At 42.6% G+C, this 24529-nt stretch overlaps 1 protein-coding gene across 5 annotated transcripts in view; it reads left to right on the top strand.

Moving 5' to 3' along the window:
- Positions 1-24529, top strand: part of cacna1c (calcium channel, voltage-dependent, L type, alpha 1C subunit) — a 1113964-nt gene that overhangs the window by 781136 nt on the left and 308299 nt on the right. For all 5 annotated transcript variants that reach the window (XM_068050762.1, XM_068050758.1, XM_068050759.1 and 2 more), the window contains 6 exons: positions 1170-1239; positions 2800-2932; positions 14560-14689; positions 18240-18299; positions 20971-21077; positions 24369-24456. In XM_068050762.1, the coding sequence (XP_067906863.1) occupies positions 1170-1239; positions 2800-2932; positions 14560-14689; positions 18240-18299; positions 20971-21077; positions 24369-24456 (588 nt within the window). The remainder of the gene's footprint in view (positions 1-1169; positions 1240-2799; positions 2933-14559; positions 14690-18239; positions 18300-20970; positions 21078-24368; positions 24457-24529) is intronic.

Here is a 24529-nt window from a genome sequence, read left to right as displayed (position 1 = left end):
CCCGTTTCTCCTGCAAGAACAAAAAAAGCGGGCGAAATAAGGCACTGCCAACAGCTTAATGACATAAGAAGTTGCATGTATCAGTGCTGGCAAGTCCTTGGCAGCACTAGTGCTCTGAACCTTGCTGAGGGGTCAGTAAAAACCCTGTGCACATATTCCTCCCATGTGCAGGAGAAACATGCATCCTCAGGCTCCTCAGCTGGAGTGTATGCAAGAGGATGAATACCCAAAGGCCTGTCCTGAGGGTCTGGCATTGCATTCGCCTTTCCAGAGTGAAAAAGGTCATTGAATCTTTTTCTACACTGCATACAGCTCCTTCAGAGCATACTCTGTTTGCTCATGGCCTCCGCCACTTCGATCCAAGCCTGCTTGGTCTGGGAGGGTATCCTTCTCCTTTCACCCTCCAGAAAGAGGACCTCCCTCATCTCCTTCACTGCCGTGAGGAGGACTTCCAGTTCTGCATCAGCAAAGTGAGGGGCAGCCCTGCCCTGGGTTCCAGCCCTCTGCCTTTCCTGCTCCATCAGTAATACAGCAATTAATGCACGAATGCAGCAGCCACAATAATGGCTGTCATGGTCTGTTTAAATCAGGACCGCTTCCATTCCTGCCCCTGTGGCCACTAATTGGACACCTAACTCTCCCCCGAGCCAATTAACAGTCTGCCGATGTCCGTTTTCATTTGCAAACAAGTTATGTACAACAATAACAACCTGAATTTATACAGCACCTTTAGCATAGTAAAACACCCCAAGGTGCATATATGAATGAAGAAAACAACATATTTTTGCAAGCTCGGCAGTGTGATCATAAATTAAACCACTGACTCATGATTTGGAATATGGCTGCTACCAGCATACAATTTTGGGATTGCTCTTGTAGATGGTAAAATGAAATTAAGCATGTTCATCTAATTGGACTTTAGTATCATACACAGGATAACAGATTTCTGGGTAAGAACATATAAACATAAGAAAAGTCAGGATTGGGCAAAGGGCATTTTTCCCATTATTGTTTATTTCTGGTATAAAATATTTTAGTAATGTGCCATTAAGTTGCTCTCCCCAACAAATCCATTCAAATCATTGATCACTTGTGATATTTTTTCAAAGGTACATGAACAATGAATAGTATTTCCAAAATTCACCAATAACCCCTTTTCATGTTCACAGATTGGGTTGGATGACTACCAGGTTGAGGAGAATGAGGAGAAGAATCCTTACCCTACCAATGAATTCCCAGGTAACACTTCTGGGGATTTTACAGAGAAACTCAGAATTCTGTCTTGTCTTTTAATGTCCTGTTCATTTGTTGTTTTTTTAAAAATTTGAATTAACAGGACATTAAAAGAATTAAGAGTGTGCTTTCCTATTCGGTTTACCTGTACTTGTTATTAAACAGAAGAAGTAGGATAAACACAATGAAGGAAGAGTTGAGCAGCTTTGTCAAGTGTATTCTTCATTAAAAGAGAATTCTGCCATTTGAATTTGCCTATTGCCCTTTTCGTGAGGGAGTTTCTCTGCACGTTTTCCAATGACTAGCGATTACTAGGGGTCAGAAGTCAAGAGAAGGGAATATCCAAGTTGACAGAGCAGGCAGGTAATCTATTTCTGGGTATCTGGAAGTGCCGAAGTTGATTTGCCCTCTGAGGTTTAGTTAACGTAAGGCAAGTTACGTGTTGTGAGGGTGAGAAATCATAAAGGGGTGGTGGAGGTGGTAGGGGATGGTGAACCTTGCAGGGATATACTTGTGAACTAGATCAGCTTGGCCTCCTGATCAAGAAGCATGATATACATATTGTGTGAAATATGGGGGATACAAGAGCCAAGCGAATTAAAATAAAAATCTACTGTCACAAACCATAATTTTTTTTATTTACTAGACTGAAGGACTAGAAATGTAAATTATTGTCTCAGGTCAGTATCAGTGATAATGCATCAAGGTAATCGTTGATTATCATGTCTCTTTTGTAATTTGATGAAGGAATTTCTTTAAAAATCAGACAGGAATCTACAAAATATGCAGGTTTTCTAAAAAAAAAAATGTCATGGTCAATCAAATGATCCTATTGAAAGCTTAGAATGCATAAATCAAAATATGACACAATTGAAAACTTTTAAACATGCATCATAAAAGACATTACTAGGCCTGGATGATTTGGAAGACTTTGCAGAAATATTCTAGATGTAAATGCAGATCACAAAATTGGATAACACACAGACTGACACGTGTTCCACAGAACGTAATACATCAAGTTGGAACGTGTTCTGCAATGCAAAGCTCAAATATGTTACGTAGAGGAAATTGCAGAGGGTAATGATAGGGTTGACTGTACTATGTAGAGGTTAATGTGCAAATGTGATTGAGCTACAAGGAAGCAACATATCTTGTGGTTCTGATAATGATAAATTACAAAACCAAAGTTAAAACACAAGTTAAGCCTACTTACTAGGCTGCGTTCATTTGCCCAAGGAGTAATACTGCTGAGCAACTATAGAAAAGTTTTGATACATCTCATGAAATCATATCACACACTGAAGTGTGTGGCAAGTTTTTGGATCCAGGTGTCACACTGGAATTGATAAGTACTTTTACCCTAAAGGCACTGCGTCTTAGTGAAACCAGAGAAACCAAATTTTTAATTTGGCTGCAATTTAATATGTTTTGTGCCAAATTTATGCCATTTGTCTCGTCAGACAAGGGCATATCAGAAAAACTTACAACTCAGACCTAAAAAGCAATGATCAGGCTATTCTGTTAATTACATAGATGTAATAACTAGATTTAAATTTCTGGCTTCAGGAGATGAAGATGACGATGAGCCGGAAATGCCTGTAGGACCACGTCCTCGGCCACTCTCTGAACTACATATAAAGGAAAAGGCTGTTCCCATGCCTGATGCCAGTGCATTCTTTGTTTTCAATACTACAAACAGGTAACAACCATTTGACCTTCACGTTGAATGTTATATACATCCTTAACTAGAAAAGCGTGTTGATGTTTCAACATAATGCAACACATTAACACAGCAGAATTATGTATCTATGATTTCTCATGTGTTGAGCTCCTGATCTCAGCTGTGACATCTGTGGAAGCAAGCAAAGGCCAGGAAATCAGAACACAGGTCACATTGGATTGATTTCTTTCCCAGTGGTCACTTGAGTCACACTGGCAGCTATCAGGAAGCAGGTCAATGGCCCACTTCCTTAACTATGAAGTGATACAAGGTGCAGAGAAATAATGGAAGAATAAATAGCAAGTGATGCAAAGTAATTTTTTGAGGCATGGTAGGATTTATTTTAGTATGTTTTTAATTAACTAAGTGTAAAATGGAATAAGGTATATCACAATGCTTCCAAATATATTTGGATATAGTTGTTTTAGAAGGCTGCTTTGATGATACAGTGGGTAAATGATGTGCTACTTTGTTCTACTAACCTGGAAGACCTGAGATTTAACTCCTTGTCTGAGTTGAGCGAGTGATCTCTGTTGAGTGATTGCCTTTAAGAGTAATGTACCTTTAAAATCTTAATATGCTAATGAGCCAAGTACCAGGCCACAGTCATGTGACTCAGAGCTAGACTCACTGTAACTGTAACAGCTAGAGGCAAGTTCTATAAACAATTAGCTCTGCACTGTATATACTTGTTAGCTGTTAATAAACCTGTTTGAGATCTTTAACAACCTGGATTCCACGCATCTCATTTATGTTGCATCAGACAACATAAAAAACTTCTCATTACGTGGTGGCAGCAGTGAGATGAAGACAGAACCCAAGAATGACGACCTCGACCAGCATAACAGTTTCAACGCTACATCAGTCCTTAGTGTTTACGAGTTAGGAAGAGGGAAAATTCGCTGGTTTACGCATTCCCAAGTGCTATGCTGCAACACCTGCTCGAAACTGCATGTGTGTGAATGCCATGATGAAAACATGATTAGGCTCAGCATCCCATGTACACTGCCCCCCTACCGTCCCCAAGGAATTTTGAGGATACAAAATTGTATGATAAAGGGCCTTAATTGTATGCGCATCAAATAAACCGAGTGCAGGATTTTGGGTTTGGGTGGGGACCCTGATGCCTCGCAGTGATTTTCCCTGAATTGGCTAATTAGTGGCCAGAGGGTGGGCTTGCCATCCAATTAAGGATGGCAGGCGGGCTCGTGAAGCTGGAAGGCCAATAGAAGGCCCTCCAGCACAGAAGGAGCAGCAGCCTGCAGTTCAGGTAAGAGAGAGAGAGAGAGAGGATGCCTTCACCTCGAGGCACCCTCTCTCAACCTTTTTAAATTTTTAAACTCAAAAATGCCCTCAGCAGCTGGTCCACCGTTGTGAAGTTGGAGCCCTACAGAGGGTGACCTGTGGCTACAGCTGTGGCGAGACAGGTGGGGAGGGCCTCAAAGCCTGCCTGGAGCACTGGATCCCCCATCTGATGCTGGGAGGCCATCTCCATGCAGCTGGCCTGGTCCCCAACACCTCAGAGAGTCTTTACTCTTTGTAAATGGCCAATTAAGGCCAATTATCGTCTCTCAATTGGCTACCCGCTGCTTGTGGGCATGTTGCCCTTCTGATCCCCACTCTGCCTCTGGGAAAATGGCCCAGGGGCTGCATCAGGGGTCAGCAACATGTCTGTAACACCTGTGTCCATGGTAAAAGATTTTGAGTTCCTTGACTGATAATTTCAGGGATGAAAAATTTCCCATTAACTTCTTCTTCCAGACAAGAGCGGCTGTAAAAAAAAATCGCAACGCAGTTTCCTAGCTGACAGGTGACAGGTGCTGAGAGCGGGAACAGCAGTTCGGACAGATTCAGGTTTTCCAGTGGGCTTTTAAAAAAAGAATCAGAACTGCTGGAAAACTGCAAATTTGTCTGAAATTCAGAAACTGCTGAGAGGGGGGAGGGGAGAGAGGGGGAGGAAGGGGGAGAGAGGAAGAGAGACTGAGAGAGGGAGAGAGAGAAGGAGGGAGGGGGAGAGAGAGGGGGACAGAGAGAGAGTGGGGGAGAGAGGGACAGAGAGAGGGGGGGACAGAGAGAGAGTGGGGGGACAGAGAGAGGGAGGGGGAGCGGGATAGGGGGAGAGAAAGACATCAAGATCACATCTGACAGATGAACATCTGTCCGGATTCTCAGCATCGTTACATCAAGTGTGCGGATAGACATTGACTACTTGTACAAGCAAAAACAATGCCAGGTACTCAGTAAATTGGGAGAAATGCGTTCTAAATCTGACTGTGTTTTGATGGCATTAGATTGGCTTTACACTTTATAGAAAGATTAATTGCCCCATGTTGGTGGCTGAGTCGATAATTTTGTCAAATGTCCGTGGTGTAACATGTTAGTGCCTGTCCCTGGGCTAGATGGTGCCGAGAAACCGGCCCTCCGAGAGCCCTCGTACTTGCCCCCATCTGGGGACAAAAATTCTGCCCCTAATCTCCCCTGCTCGACTAGAAATATAACTGTCATTCACATATTCCTGAAGAAGGGCTTCTGGAGTAGTTACATTAATAGCCTTCACGCTTGAATGAAAGATGAGTTAGAAGTAGTTTCTGCAAAGTATGAACATTTCTTATACATCCAGTATATATGTCTATTTTGGCTGATAGATACAACATGATCTAGAAATATGAAATGGGAACTGGCATCAAATAAACATCAATCGTAGTTTTAACAGCGAGGAATTGGGGTAAAACGTTGCATGGAATACAGTGCTATTTGATAATAGATTACCCCTTGAAAAGGCAGTCCAGTGCCTTCATATTTTGAACTGCTAAGCATTTCATTATTGGATAAAAACACAATAATTGTGAACTGTATAGTCTTGAAAAGCTTTAAATATTTTTGTGACACCACTCTTACAATACTGGGAAATATTTTTAGTTATTCAGCAAGGGGATGGCCTCTGTTGTAGACCATCACAGCATCCTCTGGCCCACAATCCTGAAATAAAAGACACCACAAAACATCCATTCCATATCAACTTTATCTAATCACACATCTAACACTCTGTGCAATACTCAGGTAATCACCCTTGTGCATTCCCTTAGTGCCTATCTTGCGGGTGCCTTTGCCTGGTCTAGTGCTCCAAAAGTTGCAGCATGACTAGTAGAAGACTGCTGACGGCAGGTGGCCTTGCAGGTCACTGTCTAGCAGATCTGGACCTTGAAGGTCCGGCTTCGGGCTACACCACCTCAGCATGGGTGGCAGCAGTTTGAGCCGGCTCACTGATAGCAGCAGGGGCACTGGTGGAGGGGCAGTGGTGGGACCACGAATGCTTTCATTGAGAAAGCACAACAGACTTGTGCTCCATGGAGCCACTTCTACTCCCCAGGGGTGGTGGTTTACCAATCCTAGTAATCTGCTGAAGCACAAATTGCTGGACTGCAAGTGACCTTGCAAGCCCCTTTGAGCAGTGGTATCCACAGCCATGATAGAAGCAGTCAGTCTAAGCCTGCATGGCACCAAGCATTCCCGCTGCCACTATGAGGAACAAAGGCATGGGATGTCCACCGGAGCTTCCATGGCAGCACTCAGACATTGAGTGGTTTCTGCTTGTTCGCTCTAGGAGACTTTAGGAGACACTGTATGGAACCTGAGAGATCGACCATCAAACTCTGCATCACAGTTGGATCCTCAAGTGTTCGCATGGAGTTAGCCACCAAGGGCTCCAAGCTCTGAGCATAGTGTTACGAGCAGGTGCGAAAGGTGTGTAGGGGTCCCTCTCAGCCTTCACCTGGTCTTACCGTAACAGGGTATTATTTTTAAACACACTGGGCTGAATTTTACCAGTCCCTTGATGCCGCGGTTCATGGCGCATAGCTGGTAAAATGCTGCAGGGAGAGGCCCGCCTCGACCCGCGACATCAAGATGGGCCCGCCGCATTTTACTGGCAGCGGTGGGCTGCGGTTCGGCCACCCTGCCGCAAGGCGTCGGCACCACAATTAGCATATGGTAATACTTACTTACCTATGCTGATTATGCAGCCTGCCACCTCTCCACCGACACTGCCGGATTTTTAGTTGAACCTGCGGCCGTCACGTGCTGTCCCGTTCACGATAGAAAAGCCGGCGGGCCCTCACTCTGCATTACGGAAGGGAGGAGGGAGGGGGGATACACAGGGGTCTAACTCTGCATTTTGAAAGGGAGGGGGTCTGGGATTGCTGGAGGGAAAGCAGTGCTGGCATGAAGGGAGGTACCATGTACCCTCCCTCCGTTAACAGTGTATGCTCTGTGTTTGTGAGGGGGCAATGACACACTAGGCAGCCTGTGTGTGGGGAAGGTGCCAGAAAGGGCAGGAGCATTAAGGTGTTATGGATGGTGGGGTCAATCGATTCAGCTGGTAGGATCTTGATGTGGTCATGCTGTGCTACTCTGAGTGTTGGCCAAGATGGGCAATGCCATGGCACGCCACATAGTTGATCCAGGAAAGCAGCTGATGTACCCGTCAACACCAATCCATGCCCTGTTTGGAACCTTCGAATACATGCAGGGTTCACCTTTATTTATTCCATGGAAATAGGTATGGCTCATCCTACATTGTGTGATCCTCTGCACATGAGGATCTGTATACACCAGAGGCAATATCAACAGGCAGGTGTGATCCATGTAGAGGTCCCCGGTCATGAGCAACAGCCCCCAAGGGGAGCTCGCCATTACAGTTGCCGTGCATCTACAGGCCCCACATGACATGCCATCGAATGTCAGAGCACCAGTGTCGGAGGAGATCGCGCATATAGAGAGGGTGGTGGCATGTCTCTGTGCCCTACTCAAGGATGGCCTTCTGCCCATAGGCTCCAGTAGACAACCCATGCCTTTGTTCCTCATAGTGGCAGCGGTTCTCAAGCCTGACGCCTCTGCAGCCTTTTAGGGGCCCACCAGAGACCTTCATGGGGTCACACAGCCAGCAGAGCACCGCTGCATTAGGGAGGTCACCAATGCCGTGCACCAGAGAGTCAGTGAGGATGTCCGCTTCTGGATGGACTCTCACAGCCAGGCCCAAAGGGCCATTGGTTCTGGCACCATTGCCGGATAACCATAGGTTATAATGTTCATAGACTGCACTCATGTGGCCATCAGGCCTACTGCCAAGCTACCATCTGCAGACGTCACCATTAAAGCAACCCTCTCAATCTAGGTGAAGCTGGTATGTGAATACCGCAGATGCTTGCAGCAAATGTGTGACCGCTTCGCAGGAAGCTGCCATGACACCTGGGCCTTGTGCCAGTCACGGCTGCCACTGCTGTTCACTAAACTGGCTCAGATGGAGGGGTGGCTTCTTTGAGATAAGGGCTATCCTTTTCAGACATGCCTCCTGACACCAGTGAGAGACTCCACCACTGCTGCAGAGGAGAGATACAACGCCAGCCACTGAGCTACATGAGCCACCATTGAGCAGGTGAACGGCATGCTGAAAGAGCGCCTCCAATGCCTGGATGGATAGGGTGATGCCCTGTACTATGGGCCGAAAAGGCCAGATCCTTTCTTTGCTGCTCTACACAACTACGCACCTAATAGGGACCAGGCCTGGCATGATGAGGAGAGACGTCAACAGGATTCCTCCTCGGACTATGAGGACGCTGAGGACCAACAACATGAAAGACACATGGGCGGGCAGATGGCACCCAGGCTCTGCACGCAGGGCTAGCAGTGAGCTAGGGATGTACGGAAGTGGCTTATCAGACAAAGGCTGTCTGCTCCGTAGGAACTGACATGAGCTCTGCAAGCCACACATCACCTTTGCTCACCTGCTGTGCACCAGTCTACATCTGGAGCATTCCTATGTAAACCATTAGAGGCAGCAGCTGACTGAGCAAGTGTCCATGTCACTGAGTCCGTGGAGACGCTCATGAGTAATGGTGACATGGCAATGATGTTATTGCATACGTTGGCTCTCCTGAAGGGCCAATGGTGCAAAGGGATGTGACATTGATGCTACATGTTGGCACACATCATTCACACAGAGAAAAGGACACACATGCTGGTGAGGAACATTTAGTGAAAGATGTATTTACATTGCTATGTGCATTCCCATTTGTGTCAGTGTGTTCTCTGTAAACCTTTGTAATATTTGTGGAGAGAGAAGCAGAGTTAACTTTCAGGTCTGTGAACTTGGACAAGTTAACTCTGCTTCTCTCTCCACAGATGGTGCCTGACCTGCTGGATTTCTCCAGGACTTTCTGCTTTGCTGCCAGATTGACAGCAGCCCCACTGTTCAGTAGTCAGGTAGGTATTCTTTGACAGCTGTCAGGAAACAGATGCTGGGGTGCTTAAAATAGGGCCCCAGCATCTGCTGCACAGCTGTCAAAGACTCTCTCACTGCACTGAATGTCCTGCCTCTCCCCACGTAATATGGGGAGGGCGGCTCGGCACCGTGATTCTAATGAGCCCCCGCGATTGATATCGCAGGGGCTTGGCGGCAGCTGGCGAATGCAGGCACGCCACAAAGTTCAAAGGGTGCCACCGCAGACGGTGGCACCCCAATAAAATACAGCCCACTGTGTTTTTCGCTCCCCCTTGGTGGATCCTTGTTCACCGCTTTTCAATTATTATACAAAGCAACTAGCACAAAAAGGTTTTCTTAGGTTTAAAGAAGAAAAGTTGAAATTTATTAAACTTGAACTTAAACTCTAATTCGGTTGAGGCCTACACGACATGCCCATGCTAGCGTGCATACGCGATACACACATGCAAATAGAGACAGAAAAGAGCAGAAGAAAAATAAAGAGGAAAAGTTTGAGGCACTATCTGAAGAGCATTTGTTACAGTTCTTCTGGCTCACTGTAGAGTCCTTGATTGTAGGTAGATCTTGCTTTTCATTGGGGCCCATCAGCCTTTTTCTGTACACTTCCCCATAGAAGAACCTGTTCACTGTAGGAGACTTTTCTCTCTTGGGGTTCAAGTGTCTTCAGTGGATTCAGAGGCTTGTGAGAAAGAGATGGGAGCAGACAGGAGAGATCTTCTCAGTCCAGGAGCATTCTGCTTTCTCAGTTCAAAATCTCTGTGGCTAGTTCAAAAGACCGTGGAACAACCAGTTAGTCATGTGACCAGCTGGTCTAACCAGTCCTGGATTGTGTCACCTGAGCAGTCTTTGGAATGCTCCTCTTATACACAATACCTGGCTTGAATGTGTTAGGGAATGGTCCTTTGTCCTTTCAAGCACTGTCTGTTAATATGCAAATGTCTTTTCCAGCCACAGCTGATCTGTTTAAAAAGTCATTTCCTCGCTGCAGCAACAATTTAAAATCAATGTTCATGACAAAATTAATGTGCCTCCTTCTTGACAGGTGGGGGCCTAGCATGACAGTAATTCTGTGCCAAGTTGAAACAGGACTCCTCCATGCTCCTTGACCATGATAACTGGCTCTCTGGAGGCCTGGCAATGTACCAAGCATTTCTGTGTGCATACCCATCAGCCTTTTTCTGTATACTTCCCCATAGAAGACCTCATCTGAATCTTCTGCAGCAGAGCCTGTTCGTGACCTCACCCACCAGGGAGCTGGCACAGGTGCTATCCTTTCCCTCTGGCCTAGCTGCAGCCAACTCATGCCCAATGACTCACCAGATGCAGTTCCCACCTCTATAATACCCTGTAAAGTATGCATAATGCCAGTATCTAAACAGGTGACTGTGAGTGTCGGATCAAGTGATAATGTTTCTTTCTCCTCAGTCTGCACTCCCTCTAGGCCTTCAGCCTGTGGCACCACTGACTGGACGGTAGCAGTTCTTGGGTATCTGAAAGCATAATTGCACCAGGGGAGTTTTGGGGTGAGGGAAGAGCAGGGAGGTTGGGGAAGCAAGAAGATTCATGGTTAACCTATCTACAGCTTGGACATCATAACAGGTTAAGGGATGAGGGTGAAATGGAATTTGAGAAGGTGCATTAAGCAGGAACATACTGTCATCCTCGATGGCTTCAGCGATGCTGCTAACCGCTGCCTCCGTGACTGCCACTCCAATTATCTCTAGCACCGTTTCCTTCATGGGGGTCAGCACATGCAGCCATGCCTGCCCCTTGCTGGTTTGCTGCTGCTTTAGTCTATTATGGGTCACCTTTTCTTATAAAAGAGAGGGAAGTGGGTAAGTGACTGTGTTGTGATATGTTTGAATGATATGCTTGGCACAGTGGAATGGCTGGCAGGTTGTACTGTGAGATGTGAGTGCTTGCAGCGGTGCTAAGTGTGTGAGGGTGAGGTGAAGCATATGAATGTGAGGTTTGAGTCATTGTTGATATAGATGGAGCAATGTGAGACTAGTGTTGCAGTTGGTAGGATTTGTCATGGAAGGATGCATTCACCAACCTTGATCACTGGTGTGAGGTCATTAAACTTCTTGCGGCACTCCATCAAGGTCCTTGGTGCCAGACCGGTGGTATTGATCGCCATGACCACTTGCTCCCACTGCCTTCTGGCTACTTGTCTGGAAGGTTTCCTGTCTCCCTGAAGGAAGAGAACCTTTCTCCTCTAGTCCATCTGCTGCCCTAATGATCCCAGCATGGTATCCAAAAACCTAGGGGCATGCTCTTTTGTCTCATTTCTTGCATAACTTCGGTTCCTTCCTGAAGGTCTTCAAATATTGTCCAAGCAGTTTCAGCCTCTGCTGCAGGCAGAATGCACTTCGCCTTGAAGAGGTGCAGTTGGCTTGAAGTAGTGCAGGATAGCTTTAAGTGGTGCTTGCCTCGCATGAACTTGGGCCCCCTGCTGAGGCATGCAGTCATTCAGCAGCACAGTCAGCGATGAACTACAGGCCACAATCTTAGAAATGAGCAGGCAGCACAAAGTTTGCGTGTTGCTTGCATCACATTGATCGGGCACAGGGTAATCGCACATCGTGATCCCAGGCCCGACTTTATAAGAAAATAAGAACATAAGAAATAGGAGCTGGAGTAGCCCATTCAGCACATCGAGACTGCTCTGCCATTTACTACGATCATGGCAGATCTTTTACCTCAACTCCACCTTCCTGCACTATCCCCATATCCCTTAATTCCCTTAGTATCCAAAACTTTATCGAGTTCTGTCTTGAATATACTCGATGACTAAACATTAACAGCCCTCTGGGGTAGAGAATTCCAAAAATCCACAACCCTTTGAGTAAAGAGTTTTCTCCTCATCTCAGTCCTAAATGGCCGATCCCTTATTCCGAGACTATGCCCCCTAGTTCTACACTCCACAGTCAAGGAAAACATCCTCCCAGCATTTACCCTAACAAGCCCCATAAGAATTTTATAAGTCTCAACGAGATCACCTCCCATTCTTCTAAATTCTAGGGAATATAGGCCTAGTCTATTCACTCTCTCCTCATAGGATAGTCCTGTCATTCCAGGAATCAGTCTAGTGACCCTTTGTTGTACTCCCACCAAGGCAACTATATCTTTCCTTCAGTAAGACCAAAACTGTACACAGAACTTCAGGTGTGGTCTCACCAAGGCTCTGTACAATTGCAGTAAGACTTCTTCACTCATACACTCCAATCATTTTGTAATAACAGCAAACAAAGCATTTGCTTTCCTAGTTGCTTGCTGTACTTTCAAGTTAACTTGCTGTGATTCATGTACAAGAACACCCAGGTCCCTTTGAATACCAATATTTCCCAGTCTCTTGCCATTTAAAAAAATTCTGCTTTCCTATTTTTCCTTCCAAAGTGGATAACTTCACACATCCCCACATTATATTCCAACTGTCACATTCTTGACCACTGACTTAACCTGTCTGTTTCCTTTTACAATCTCTTTGTATCATCCTCACAGCTTACTTTCCCCCTAGCTTTATATTGTCTGCAAGCTTGCATACATTACACTGGGCCCCCTTGGCTAAGTCATTGATATATATTGTAAATAGCTGAGACTTGCAGTACCCTGTTAGTTTTTTTTTCCTTTCATGGGATGTGGGCATCACTAGCAAGGCCAGCATTTGTTGCCCATCCCTCTGTGCCCTTGACAACTGAATGGCTTGCTAGGGCCATTAAGAGTCAACCACATTGCTGTGGGTCTGGAATCATATGTAGGCCAGAGCAGGTAAGGATGGCAGCTTTCATTTCCTAAAGGAGATTAGTGAACCAGATGGATTTAAAAAAAAATTGAGAATGGTTTCAAGGTCATTATTAGACAAGCTTTTAATTCAAGATTAATGAATTGAATTCAAATTTCACTATCTGCTGTGGTGGGATTTAAGCCCATGTCCCCACAGTATTGGCCCAGGTCTCTGTATTACTAGTCCAGTGACATTACCACTATGCCACAGCCTCCCCCTCAGCTGTCAACCCAAAAATGAGCAGTACCCTGGTAGTTACAGCCTGCCTACCCAAAAATGACCCGTTTATTCCTAATCTCTCCTTTCTTTTCATTAGCCAATCCCCAATCCATGCTAATATATTACATCCAATCCCATGTGTAATAACCGCTTGAGTGGCACCTTATTGAATGTTTTTTGAAAATCCAAATATACTACATCCACTGGTTCCCTCTCATCCACCATGTTAGCTACATCCTCAAAAAACTCTAATGGATTGGTCAAACACAATTTCCCTTTCATAGAATCATTGTTACGATACAGAAGGAGACCATTTGACCCATCGAGCCCACGTTAGCTCTCTGCAAGAGCAATTTAGCTAGTCCCAATGCCTCCTCAACTTTCCCCATAGCTCTATGAATGTTTTCCCTTCAAAAATCCATGCTTACTCTGCCTAATCATATTATGATTTTCCAGGTGCCCTTACCAAGGCTATCCAATTTAGCCCCTTTAATTTTTAATCACAAAAATTAAATTTTCACTCAACAAAAAACATTAATTGAATATGATCCAGAGGAAACAAATACTAAAAAGAAATAAGCTATACCTGAAGAGTTTTAGCCATAGAAAAGAACTGCAGTGCCCACAAGCATCAGATACACTCGGAAAACAAAAAATGTCAATGGAAGATTGGAGATAAAGAGATAAACACACTGCTGTAATTTGTCAATTGGACTCCCCACCAAAATCTGGAAAACAACTCACTTGTAGTTGATTGGCAGGTTTATTGTTCAGTTCCTTTATTCAGCATAATGAAATGCTTTAGATCAACAAAATTGAAAGCTTAGGTGGGTTTATTTCAGAAATATAGTATGAAGTATAAGATATACAGTGATGGTCTTTACATTTTCACTTGCCTACCATTTGCAATAATGAATATTTTTCTTGTGCCTGAGGGTTTGTTGCTGTGTGAACATATAATCTTCCCTTGGAATTAATCATCACATTGCTTGTAGAATGAATTTTAATGGGATGGATTATCATTTTCAACTGATATTTGTATTCAAGCTTCTTTAAGAGGGCAGGCTTTTTCTATCTAGGGCATTTTATGGTGGTAAAACAGGAAAAAGAGTGATGGTCTGTAATTACATCCTATTGCTCTAATACTATATCTTCTGGCAATTTGATTCAGGAATCACATTTGATGCACCTTTTTTGGATCATGTGTTGATATATAGAAGTTGAGTTGGGTTAGGAGCCAAGAAAATGGAAGGAATAATTTAAAAAACTGTTCACTTCTGATTTATTACTACTATCATCTCATACAAACCTACTTTGTAGGTTTCGGGTGCTGTGCCACAGGATCGTCAATGACAACATTTTTACAAATCTCATCTTGTTCTTCATCCTCATGAGCAGTATTTCCTTGGCAGCAGAAGATCCTGTCCATCAGGATACAAAAAGAAACCAAGTAAGTTTAAAAATACGAAGCTTTAAGACAAATAGTATGTCTTTTGCATTCAAACAGTTAAAATGTGATTTATATTCTCATAGTGTTCACAGTTTTCTGAATAGCAGTGGTATGTACCGGCAATAACAAATATCAAAGTAGCTTCAAGAATTTCAAATGAACTCAGAATTGGCTTAACCTTCCTTGGGTTTGATCCTTCGCTGAGAATGTCATCATGTATTAACTGAATTGAGCATCCTGCACATTGATGTCAGCCACGAACACCCAGTGTCAATTAAGTCTTTTACACAGCAACAGGACAGGTTCATTTTAAATGTTAAAAATAACAATGCTAAATATAAATTATTAAAAATGTGTGCATGGAATTGATTGCAGTAAAGTAATTTCATAACCACACAAGACAAAAGTCAGTTTTCCTGCTCCTTTCCCCCAGGCAATACTTCATTTTCCAGACACAAACTCTCATGTAAAAGCACCTGAGTCACAGATGGTCAAGTTTCTGTCTCTTTTACAAATCCCCAAAATTTCCAAGGCTTTCCTGGGGGGAAAGAGCTTGGCCTATACCTGCAGAAGGCACATGTCGGATGGACATATTATAACGTGGTGTGGTGAGGCTGAGGGGTGGGGTGCTGTGGGGGAGCAGGGGCAGGCAGTCCTGGTCTCCCTCCTCAATTTCAGTGTTGCTCACTTGCTGAGGATCCTAGGGCAGGGTTCCCAGAATTCTTGATACTGTGGCTTGCCCCTGAAACCCCAACATGGTTTGAGAGCATCCCGAAGATGTGGAAGGTAGGGTCACCTTTAGTTATTGGCCTCCTTCCAGATTTTCTGATCAATTTGGACCTTCTGGCTGCCAACCTCCATCAGTAGCCACAAGGTCCAAACATAGCTGCTGCCCCTGATTTTATGATCCAAATGCCGGTGTAGGGCCTTCCATGGCAGGTCTGTCTGACTCAGGTGAGACTCTCATAAATATATGCAGATGGAGTCTTATCACTTAGATAGTAGCCAGATGCAATTTTAACTGCCTTCTGAGTTGAGTGCCAGCCTTCGATGCATTATTCAGTGAAACATGGTGGACAGCTGTTTCAGACAGGCAACTATTTGGTGATTTGTTAATGAGGCCCAGCCGTTAAAATGGACCAGGCCACCCACTGCACCTCCCAAAAGGGGTTGAGCATGGTATTTTTGAACAGGGGCAATGACTCCATTTTTGAAAGGGAGGAGAAGTAACCATTTACAATGTTAACAAGCAAGGGGGGGCAGGGGTGGGTAGGAAGGGAAGTTATATAGTCATAAAGATTAGGGGAATTGAGTCAAGAGTAGCAAGTGGATCTAATGGACAAGATGAGCTGACATGAGAAGAGTAACGTGCACCAAAGTAAGATGCAGGTTCATGGCTATGGTGGGGTAACCTTGAGAGAAATTTGGTTTGATGAGCAAGGGGAAGAGGGGGAGTGGTAGCTGAATATACAGACTCAATCTTGGTGTCAATAAGGTCCATAAGCACCTTGTACTTGTTGTTGGAGGTGAGGGTTAGAGGAGAAGGGCTTAAGGAGATGATTTGCAGTGGAGAAAAAAAGCTGGGGAATCACCTTTGCGTTCTAGGATGATTCTGGAGTAGTGCGCAGTTTTGGCAGAGGAGATGAAGACTCAATACAAACATACAACATACGAATTAGGAGCAGGAGTAGGCCACTCAGCCCCTTGAGCCTGCTCTGCCATTCAATAAGATCATGGCTGATGTGATTGTAACCTCGACTCCACATTGCCAACCATCCCCAATAACCTTTCATTCTCTTGCTTAGCAAGCTAGGCGCTGGCCGAAGCCACTCGCCTGCCTGGAAGCCGTAGGACACTGCAGCTGGTGCGATCCACAGGAAGGGCCCGGTGCGCGCTGAGAGTTGCCACTGCCCTGGAGAGCAATGCCTCATCCAGCCACGGCATGTTCTTTGAACCCCAGCCTGACCAACCAAAAGTGCTTGATGTGGTCAAGTCATATCTGGTGATGGATGGTCAAATTAATTGGGCACCAGATATCATTAGGTCTACCTCCTTGGATTGTAGGGAGGTGAAATGGAGGCTATACAGGCAGAATGACCAAGGTAGGAGAGTGTAAGGGCTTTACTGGGGACAAGGGTACCAAAGTCAAAAGGCTACTTTGAGTACTAAAGAAATTAAGGGATGTGGGGATAGTGCAGGAAGGTGGAGTTGAGGTAGGAGATCAGACAGGATCTTGTTGAACAGCCTTCTCCAGCTCATCTTTTTTATGTTCTTATGAAAGTGAGAGAGTAATTCAGCAGATAAGCAGTTGCAAAAGTATTGTGGTCAATGGAGGGTCAAAAACTTAATCGTTGGGAGTTTGAAAGTGCAGTTGTAAGTGAATTAGGGGAGAGTGGCCTGCATCTTGTCCTTCAGCTATCTTTTCTTGTAGGAATTTATTACGTCTGCAGTGTTGGGCAGTGCCTAGCATTTGTTTCCTTATATTATTAGTTCGGTAGTTATGCAACGTTTTCTATTTTTTTCTTTTACTAACCTTAATTGATGCAGTATCCTCATTTCCATTGCTTTCCTCAGGACATGTCCCTCTGTCATGACAATGCTATTTCTGATTGTGATGATTGCTAGCTACAATTCCTGAAGGTTCATTCTTGAGGTCTAATGCTATCCTGGACATACCATTTACCTGAGATAATTCACTTGTTGAAAATCCTCTCCTGAAGTGGAGCTGTGCTAGTGTACCTTAATTATTTACATACATTACAATATTCAGAGTTCTGATGAAGTCTGTGATCCTCTTGGTATACTTCTGATGGTAATTTAATTTTTAATGATTGCCAGTTTTCTTGGAAATTGTTTTTGGTTTTGGGAGCCTTTTTGAACAGCTGCTTTGAGTTTGTTCCACTGCACTAATGTTTTTGTTGTTGTATTTTTGTTTGCAGTATTCACAGTTCCCAATGGAGTCTGTGATCCAGTTGATCTTTCTCTGGCAGTATTTAAATCTATGGTGCACATTTTCTTTTTTAAATTTGCTCCTGAACTGCTGCCTCTAAACCGGCATTACTATGACTTGACATTCCTGACTACATCTGTTACATCTTGCATGTAATCTTACAATGTAGTTTCAGCTTTAAAACTGGAAAACAACAAAAATTAAATATGTATATATATATAATAAACATCAATCATTTATGGTTTTCACAGAATGAAGAAGAGTTTCAAGGAATTCAGTACTCAAAGCACCAGGAACAATCCCGAAACACTATTTAATAAAAATGGAATTTGACATATTCAATTACTATAAATGCAAGGCCCTGATGTAATCATCTACATGGTATAAATACCACTTATATTATGAAATAGCAAACTGTCTGATTCACCATCAGCAAATCCACGTCAGATCTGCTAGAATTTAAATATTCTTTGAATCCCCTATTGAGTATGCACATGGTCACTATATCCATTTTTTAAAAATTCTATTTGATTACATTTGCAATTCTTTTCTTATAGAAAATTGTTAGATTGAATTTAACACTAAATTCTTCTTTTATAGGTCCTTACTTATGCAGATTATGTCTTCACTAGTATCTTTACAGTAGAAATTATATTAAAGGTAATGGCACACGAATTGTGTTCATGTGATTTTGTGAATTTACATTCATTTATGATCAATTATCACAAAAAGGCTTAAACAATTCCACATGGTCTTTTAAGGAAGAGTAAAGCTCATGAAATTGAATACTGGCTTGGCAATAGAAGGCAGAAGGTGACAAAGAGAAAAATGCTCTTGAAGTTGGGGAGTAACTGTTGGAATCCTGACTAGTGGAATTCTGCAAGAATCTGTTCTCTATCCCCTGCTATCCACACTATTCATAAACAATTTGGTGAAGTGAAAGTTTGCTGATAATAACAAGCTTCATGGCCCAATGACACATGTTAGGGTGATAAATAACATTCAAAACTACACCCATACCATTTTATATATGTGCCCACAGTGGGCAAGGCTCCATTCCAGGAGCACATAAGCTGAAAATTTACCCTAAGATTCCATGCAGTGCCTACTGATTATGGAATACATCTCAGTGATCAGGGAATACTATGTGTTGGTATTTAAGGGTCTTCTGGCACAAGCCAGAGCTTGAAACATAGGCAAAAAAAATCAGAGCTATGCTGCACAGCAATCTTACACATCCTGGAACTGTAGTGGAAGACTTTGTCAGGCCAAAGCATGAAGGGATGGCAATTGAATGTCTCAAAGAGAACTACAATTCACCTGCTTTTATAAAGCAAGGATTACCTTGTAACCACTCAGCTGTCTATCATGAAATGGTGGGATTGAAACCTATACATCTTTTCAGGGACCAGAAGCCATGAATGTTTATGAGCTAATGATTGCATTTCTTGAATTCAGTCACTTAGACTACTTGGCCCTGTTGATAATTGACAGGTCATGAATGGGTAATTAACAAAGGTAAAAAATTAAAATGATTTGGATTTGATTATAAATCATTCAATGAAAGCATTTAGCTTCATCCATATTTTACTGTAAATCAATACAGGTTATTCTAATGTTGAAAATAGATGACTAGTAAACCAAATATGGAATAATATTTTGGGCATCATAATATCAATAGAACAATATAGTATTGGAGATGGTTCAGAGAGGACTGACAAGGATGATTTTGGAAATTAAATTATTTGGGCCAATGGAAAAGAATATTGGGTTGGCTGTATATGAGTGGCCGATCCCTTACCGTCTGTTTTGTGCCCATGTCAAACCAAATTTTATTCCAATAAAGTTGAACTTCTTTTCAGTAGAGAAAAAAGATTGAGTGGTTAAAGAAAGTGATCCACCACCACCTTCTCAAAGCACCTAAGGATGAGTAATAAATGCAACCTTTATAACTGCAGTAGTACTTCTCTGCATTCATATTTCTTGTGATGAAATGCAGCATCATGTCAGCTATTTTGATCACTTTTTGCACTTGCAAACTAGATTTTAATGATTAATGTAACTGGACTCCTAAATTGCTCTGTTCATATTCATGGAGAATCATCCGCCTCAAAATCTAACTTTTAAAAATACACATACAATTATAGAACGGTTACAGCACAGAAGGATGCTATTTGGCCTATTGTGTCCGTGCCAGCTCTCTAAGACTCAGTTAGTCCCACTTCCTTGCCTTTTCTCGCTATCTCCTCTGACCAGCAGCACCCCCACCCCCCTCATTCCAGTTAAAAGAACTTTTTCAACCCAAATAAGCAGCCATTAGCTCCAAGTCCAGAACTACTGTCTTCATTTCAGGACTGGGGCACTGAAATCTGCTATTTCTGTACTTAGTCCTGGCTTTCAGTAACTGCTCCTCCCTAGTATGGCATAAAAAGCAATAAAGTACAAATTACCTCATGTTAAGAAGGAATTTCTGTTGAAAAAGGTTTGGCAAATTTGGCATGTGTATACAATGACACAATAAAATGGGATTATCATGTTGAAATGCAATATCATGTTAAGTGCAAACAACATCATCAAAGCAAAATGTTCTTCGGGCTTTTAATCCTCAAAAGACAAATAGTTTCCAGAAACTCATTTTTATGCAGACTAATGGTCCTTAACTATTTCTTTAAGCAATTTTAAAAAATAATTTATAGTTTAGCATAAGGAAGCTCTTGTATCAATGCTCAGTTGGAGCCAGCTGAATTTTTGAGGGCATCGACCGGCAAGCTGCATCAAGATGCCCAATTGGCATCTGTGGCTTGCCAGTTTTATATATATGAGTGGTCTCAGGCCGACATCTTCAGACGCAAGTTCCAAGTGGCTTCCCGCTTTGTGCAGTTTCTGAAGTTAAACCAATTTCTCAGCCTATCAGTCCTAAAAGGCAAAAAAAAACTTTGGTGAAAATGAAAAGGCAGGCAGTGGTGTAAATAGTTACAATATGCCATGCAGTACCAGATACATCAAGCAAGCACAGAAGTAACATTGGAGTAAAAGTGCATAGACATGGGAAAACCAGTGATTTATGTAAAAATCATTGTCTTGACAATTTCTTTGATGGCATTTTCTGGTCAAATTAATGCCATTCCATTATTTTAATAAATGAAGGGAAAATCCCCATGCATCAATTTTAGGGGGTGGTGGTAACCCTTGAGTTCATAATCTCTTTAAATATATATAGTTAAGTATATAAACATGAAACTGTTTTCACAATGTTCAAAGACTTTGTTTTAATTACTGTTTGATTTGAAAAGTATCTTTGTAGTCACATCTTTGTGTCCCTTTTGGACAGATGACCGCCTATGGGGCTTTCATTCATAAGGGCTCCTTCTGCAGGAACTACTTCAACATACTTGACCTGGTTGTGGTTAGCGTCTCTCTCATCTCTTTTGGAATGGAGTGAGTTATAAATTTGCTTTTTTTTACTTTTTAAAATTCTCATGCTATGCCAACGTAATTTACTGGAAAAATTGGGTTGAGAAATATCAAACTGTTGAGTTGGTTGTAAATCCGTGATGCCCCCGCAACCCCCTGCCACTATTGTGTAATGGTTTAGACTGCATTTCAAAACAATCATTCAGAAAAAGAAAATGAAACAAAATCAAAGCAGCCTCATAATACCTCAGTAAAGTCATGGGTGAAATGCCATACACTCCTCTTTTTAAAACAACTAAATTGTAATTGAATTTGTTTTTGGGAGGATTGGCAAGGATTGTACTCAAACATTCAGTTAAAACCTTTTCTGAAAAGAATCCAAAGATTCAAATGTGCAACTGAGTCGTATTAAAAGATCTTAACCTTTCCATTGTACTGGTTACAAATTTGAAAGTGTGAAGTTGATCTGCTTTAATAATGTATTTTCAATTTTCTACTTTTCATCTTACAAGTATTTTTATTTATCAATGTTAAAATCAGGCCAAACTTTCTATTCCTATATTCAAATATTCATGAGTTGGTTGGCATTAAAATTAGATGTTACACAAAGGATCAATGGTGTCTAGATCCTCAGCTATGTCAAAATATTGAAAATACAGATCAACTAATATTAATATTCTGCTATTAGATATTTACTAGGCATGCCAAAGGTGCTGCTATTTAAGAAAGATGAGAGATGAAAACCAAGGAATTATACATCAGTTAGCATGACATCTGTTGTTGGGTAATTACTAGAGTTTATAATTAAGGAGAGGGTGAATGAACACCTTGAAAAATTTTAGCTGATCTATGATTCTATTCTGTTCTATGTGTATTTTTTTTTAATTAGATTTATAATCATGGATTTATAAAGGGTAGGTCATACCTGTTGAGCCTGATTGAATTTTTTGAAGCGATGGCTAAATTAGTAGATAGCGCAATGCCTATGGATGTTATTTATGTGGACCTCCAGAATGCATTTGATAAAGTCCCTCATAAGAGACTGTTAGCTAAAGTTGAAGTCTGTGGAATTGAAGGCAAATTATTGACCTGGTGAGGAAATTGGCTGAGCAGCAGGAGACATAGAGTAGGGATAATGGTCAGGATGTGACCAATGATGACCCACAAGGATCTGTGTTGGGGCCTCAACTATTCATCATATTTATTAATGGCACAGATAGTGAGACAGAAAGCCACATATGCAAATTTGCCAATGACACAAAAGTAGGCTGCATTGTAAGCAGTGTGAATGGAAACGTAAAATTAGAGAGATATTGATAGATTCGGTGAATAGGCAAAACTGTGGCAAATGGATGTCAATGGAGGCAAATGTGAAGTCATTTATTTTGGACCTAAAAAGGAAGGAATAGGGTACTTTCTAAATGGGCAACAGCTAGAAACAGTGGAGGTCCAAAGAAATTTGGGGTCCAGGTACATAGATCATTAAATTGTCAGAAACAAGTACAGAAAATAATCAAAAAGGTGAATGGAATGGTGGCCTCTATATATAGAGGAATACAATACAAGGGTGTAAGAGTCATTTTTCAGCTATACATCTTGTTAGACCACATCTGGAGTACTGGGCACCACACCTTAGGAAGGATATATTGGCCTTGGAGTGAGTGTCGTGTAAGTTTACCAGAACAATACCTGGACTCCAAAGTTTAAATTAAGAGGAAAGATTGCACAAACTAGGATTGTATTCCCTGGAATTTAGAAGGTTAAGGGGTAGTTTGCTCAACGTTTTCTAAATATTAAGGGGAAATAGATAGAGTAGATAGAGAGACATTATTTCTGCTGGTTGGGGAGTGTAAGAATGGTCCCTAGCAATCAGGCAAGTCAACAAGAAGTGGTTCAGGAAGGCGTTGCAGTTCTTCTGCTCCTGGCACCACAGGGAATGGCTCCAACTCCTTTTCTTCCAGGTTGGTCTAGTGGGAAAACTGTAAAGCCTCTCTACATAGGATTTGTATTCCTCTACATATAGAGGAGGCACAGTCTAAAAATTTGAGCTAGATCAGGAGTGAAATTAGGAAACAATCATGTACACAAAGGGTGGTAGAAATTTGGAACTCTTTCCTGCAAATGGCAGTTGATACTAGATCAGTTGTTAATTTTAAAACTGGGGCTGATAGATTTCTGTTATCCAAAGGTATTAAGTAATAGGCGGGGCGGGGGGGAACAAAGGCAGGTATATGGAGTTAGGTCACAGATCAGACACGACCTTATTAAATGGCAGAACAGGCTTGAGGGACTAGTTACTCTTATTCCAACGTTCCTATCTGAGGCATAATATCATTTCACTGACATTTTCTCCACACACTCCTTGAATTCAGTACTGAACCAAACATAGCAGTCCAATTTTCAAAATTCAGAATCAAGCAGTAGCCCAAATTGTTCTCAGCAGCAACAACATCCAAATGGCATCATTTGCAATGTTAATGCAGCACTATGCATGTGTTGAAGCTGATATTATGACACCATCATACTACTTTCTCAAATCAATTACTTTGCTGTCAACCAAGACAATAGAAGGTAAAATTGATGTTTTACTGAGTTAAGTGATCTGCTAACATTAAACGAAACTGCATTCTCAGAAATTATAGGGGCAGTTTTTAACTGGCTGTTTATTGGCAGAAACAGGTTGGTCGGGCTGTTAAGAATTACCCATTGGCCGCAGCGACCAACGTACTGCTCACTTCACGCAGGTTATGATTTTAAGCTGCTCTTCTGAGCAGATGGGAAGGATATCCACCAAGAATTGGCATGGTCCTTCTTTAGGTATGCAGATCACTCTCTGATGACATCACAGGGATCCAACTGCTAGTTTAACCAGAGGCCTGTGTAGAGAGACTTTACAGTTTTCCCACTAGACCAACCTGGCAGGAAGAGGAGTTGGGGCCTTTCACTGTGGTACCAGGAGCAGAAGAATTGTGACACCTTCCTGAACCCCTTCTTGTTGACTTGCCTGATTGCCAGGGACCATTCTTTTGGTCCTGGGGCCATTCTTTTGGTCCCTAGTCACAACATCCTGCTGCCCATCATTCCATTCCTGCCCGCTGGCCAGTGCCACCTTCTGCTTTCTGGTGGTTTCAGGTGGGAACCTAACTGAAGCTATGCAGATGAGGCCCAGGAGTTTAAACCTCTCACCAACACCTCCCCCCCCACAACCCTTTCCCCTACCTCCCCCACTCCCCCCCCCCCCCCACCGCCATTGATAGTGGTATCAATGAATAGAAGTGTTTTTCTCCTTGATAAATACAGTTTCTCTGTTTGCAGCTCCAGTGCAATAGCAGTAGTAAAGATTCTCAGAGTGCTGCGAGTATTAAGACCTTTGAGAGCCATTAATAGAGCAAAGGGATTGAAGGTAATTGATCTCCACATAAAATGAACATTGAATTAATTCCAAGTTGTGTGAATATGTTTCCTAGTGCCTCAAA

The sequence above is a fragment of the Heterodontus francisci genome, chromosome 18 (assembly GCF_036365525.1).
Source record: "Heterodontus francisci isolate sHetFra1 chromosome 18, sHetFra1.hap1, whole genome shotgun sequence".
NCBI lineage: Eukaryota > Metazoa > Chordata > Chondrichthyes > Heterodontiformes > Heterodontidae > Heterodontus > Heterodontus francisci.
The sequence above is the reverse complement of the archived record's forward strand: the minus strand, read 5'-3'. Positions and strand labels throughout refer to the sequence as shown.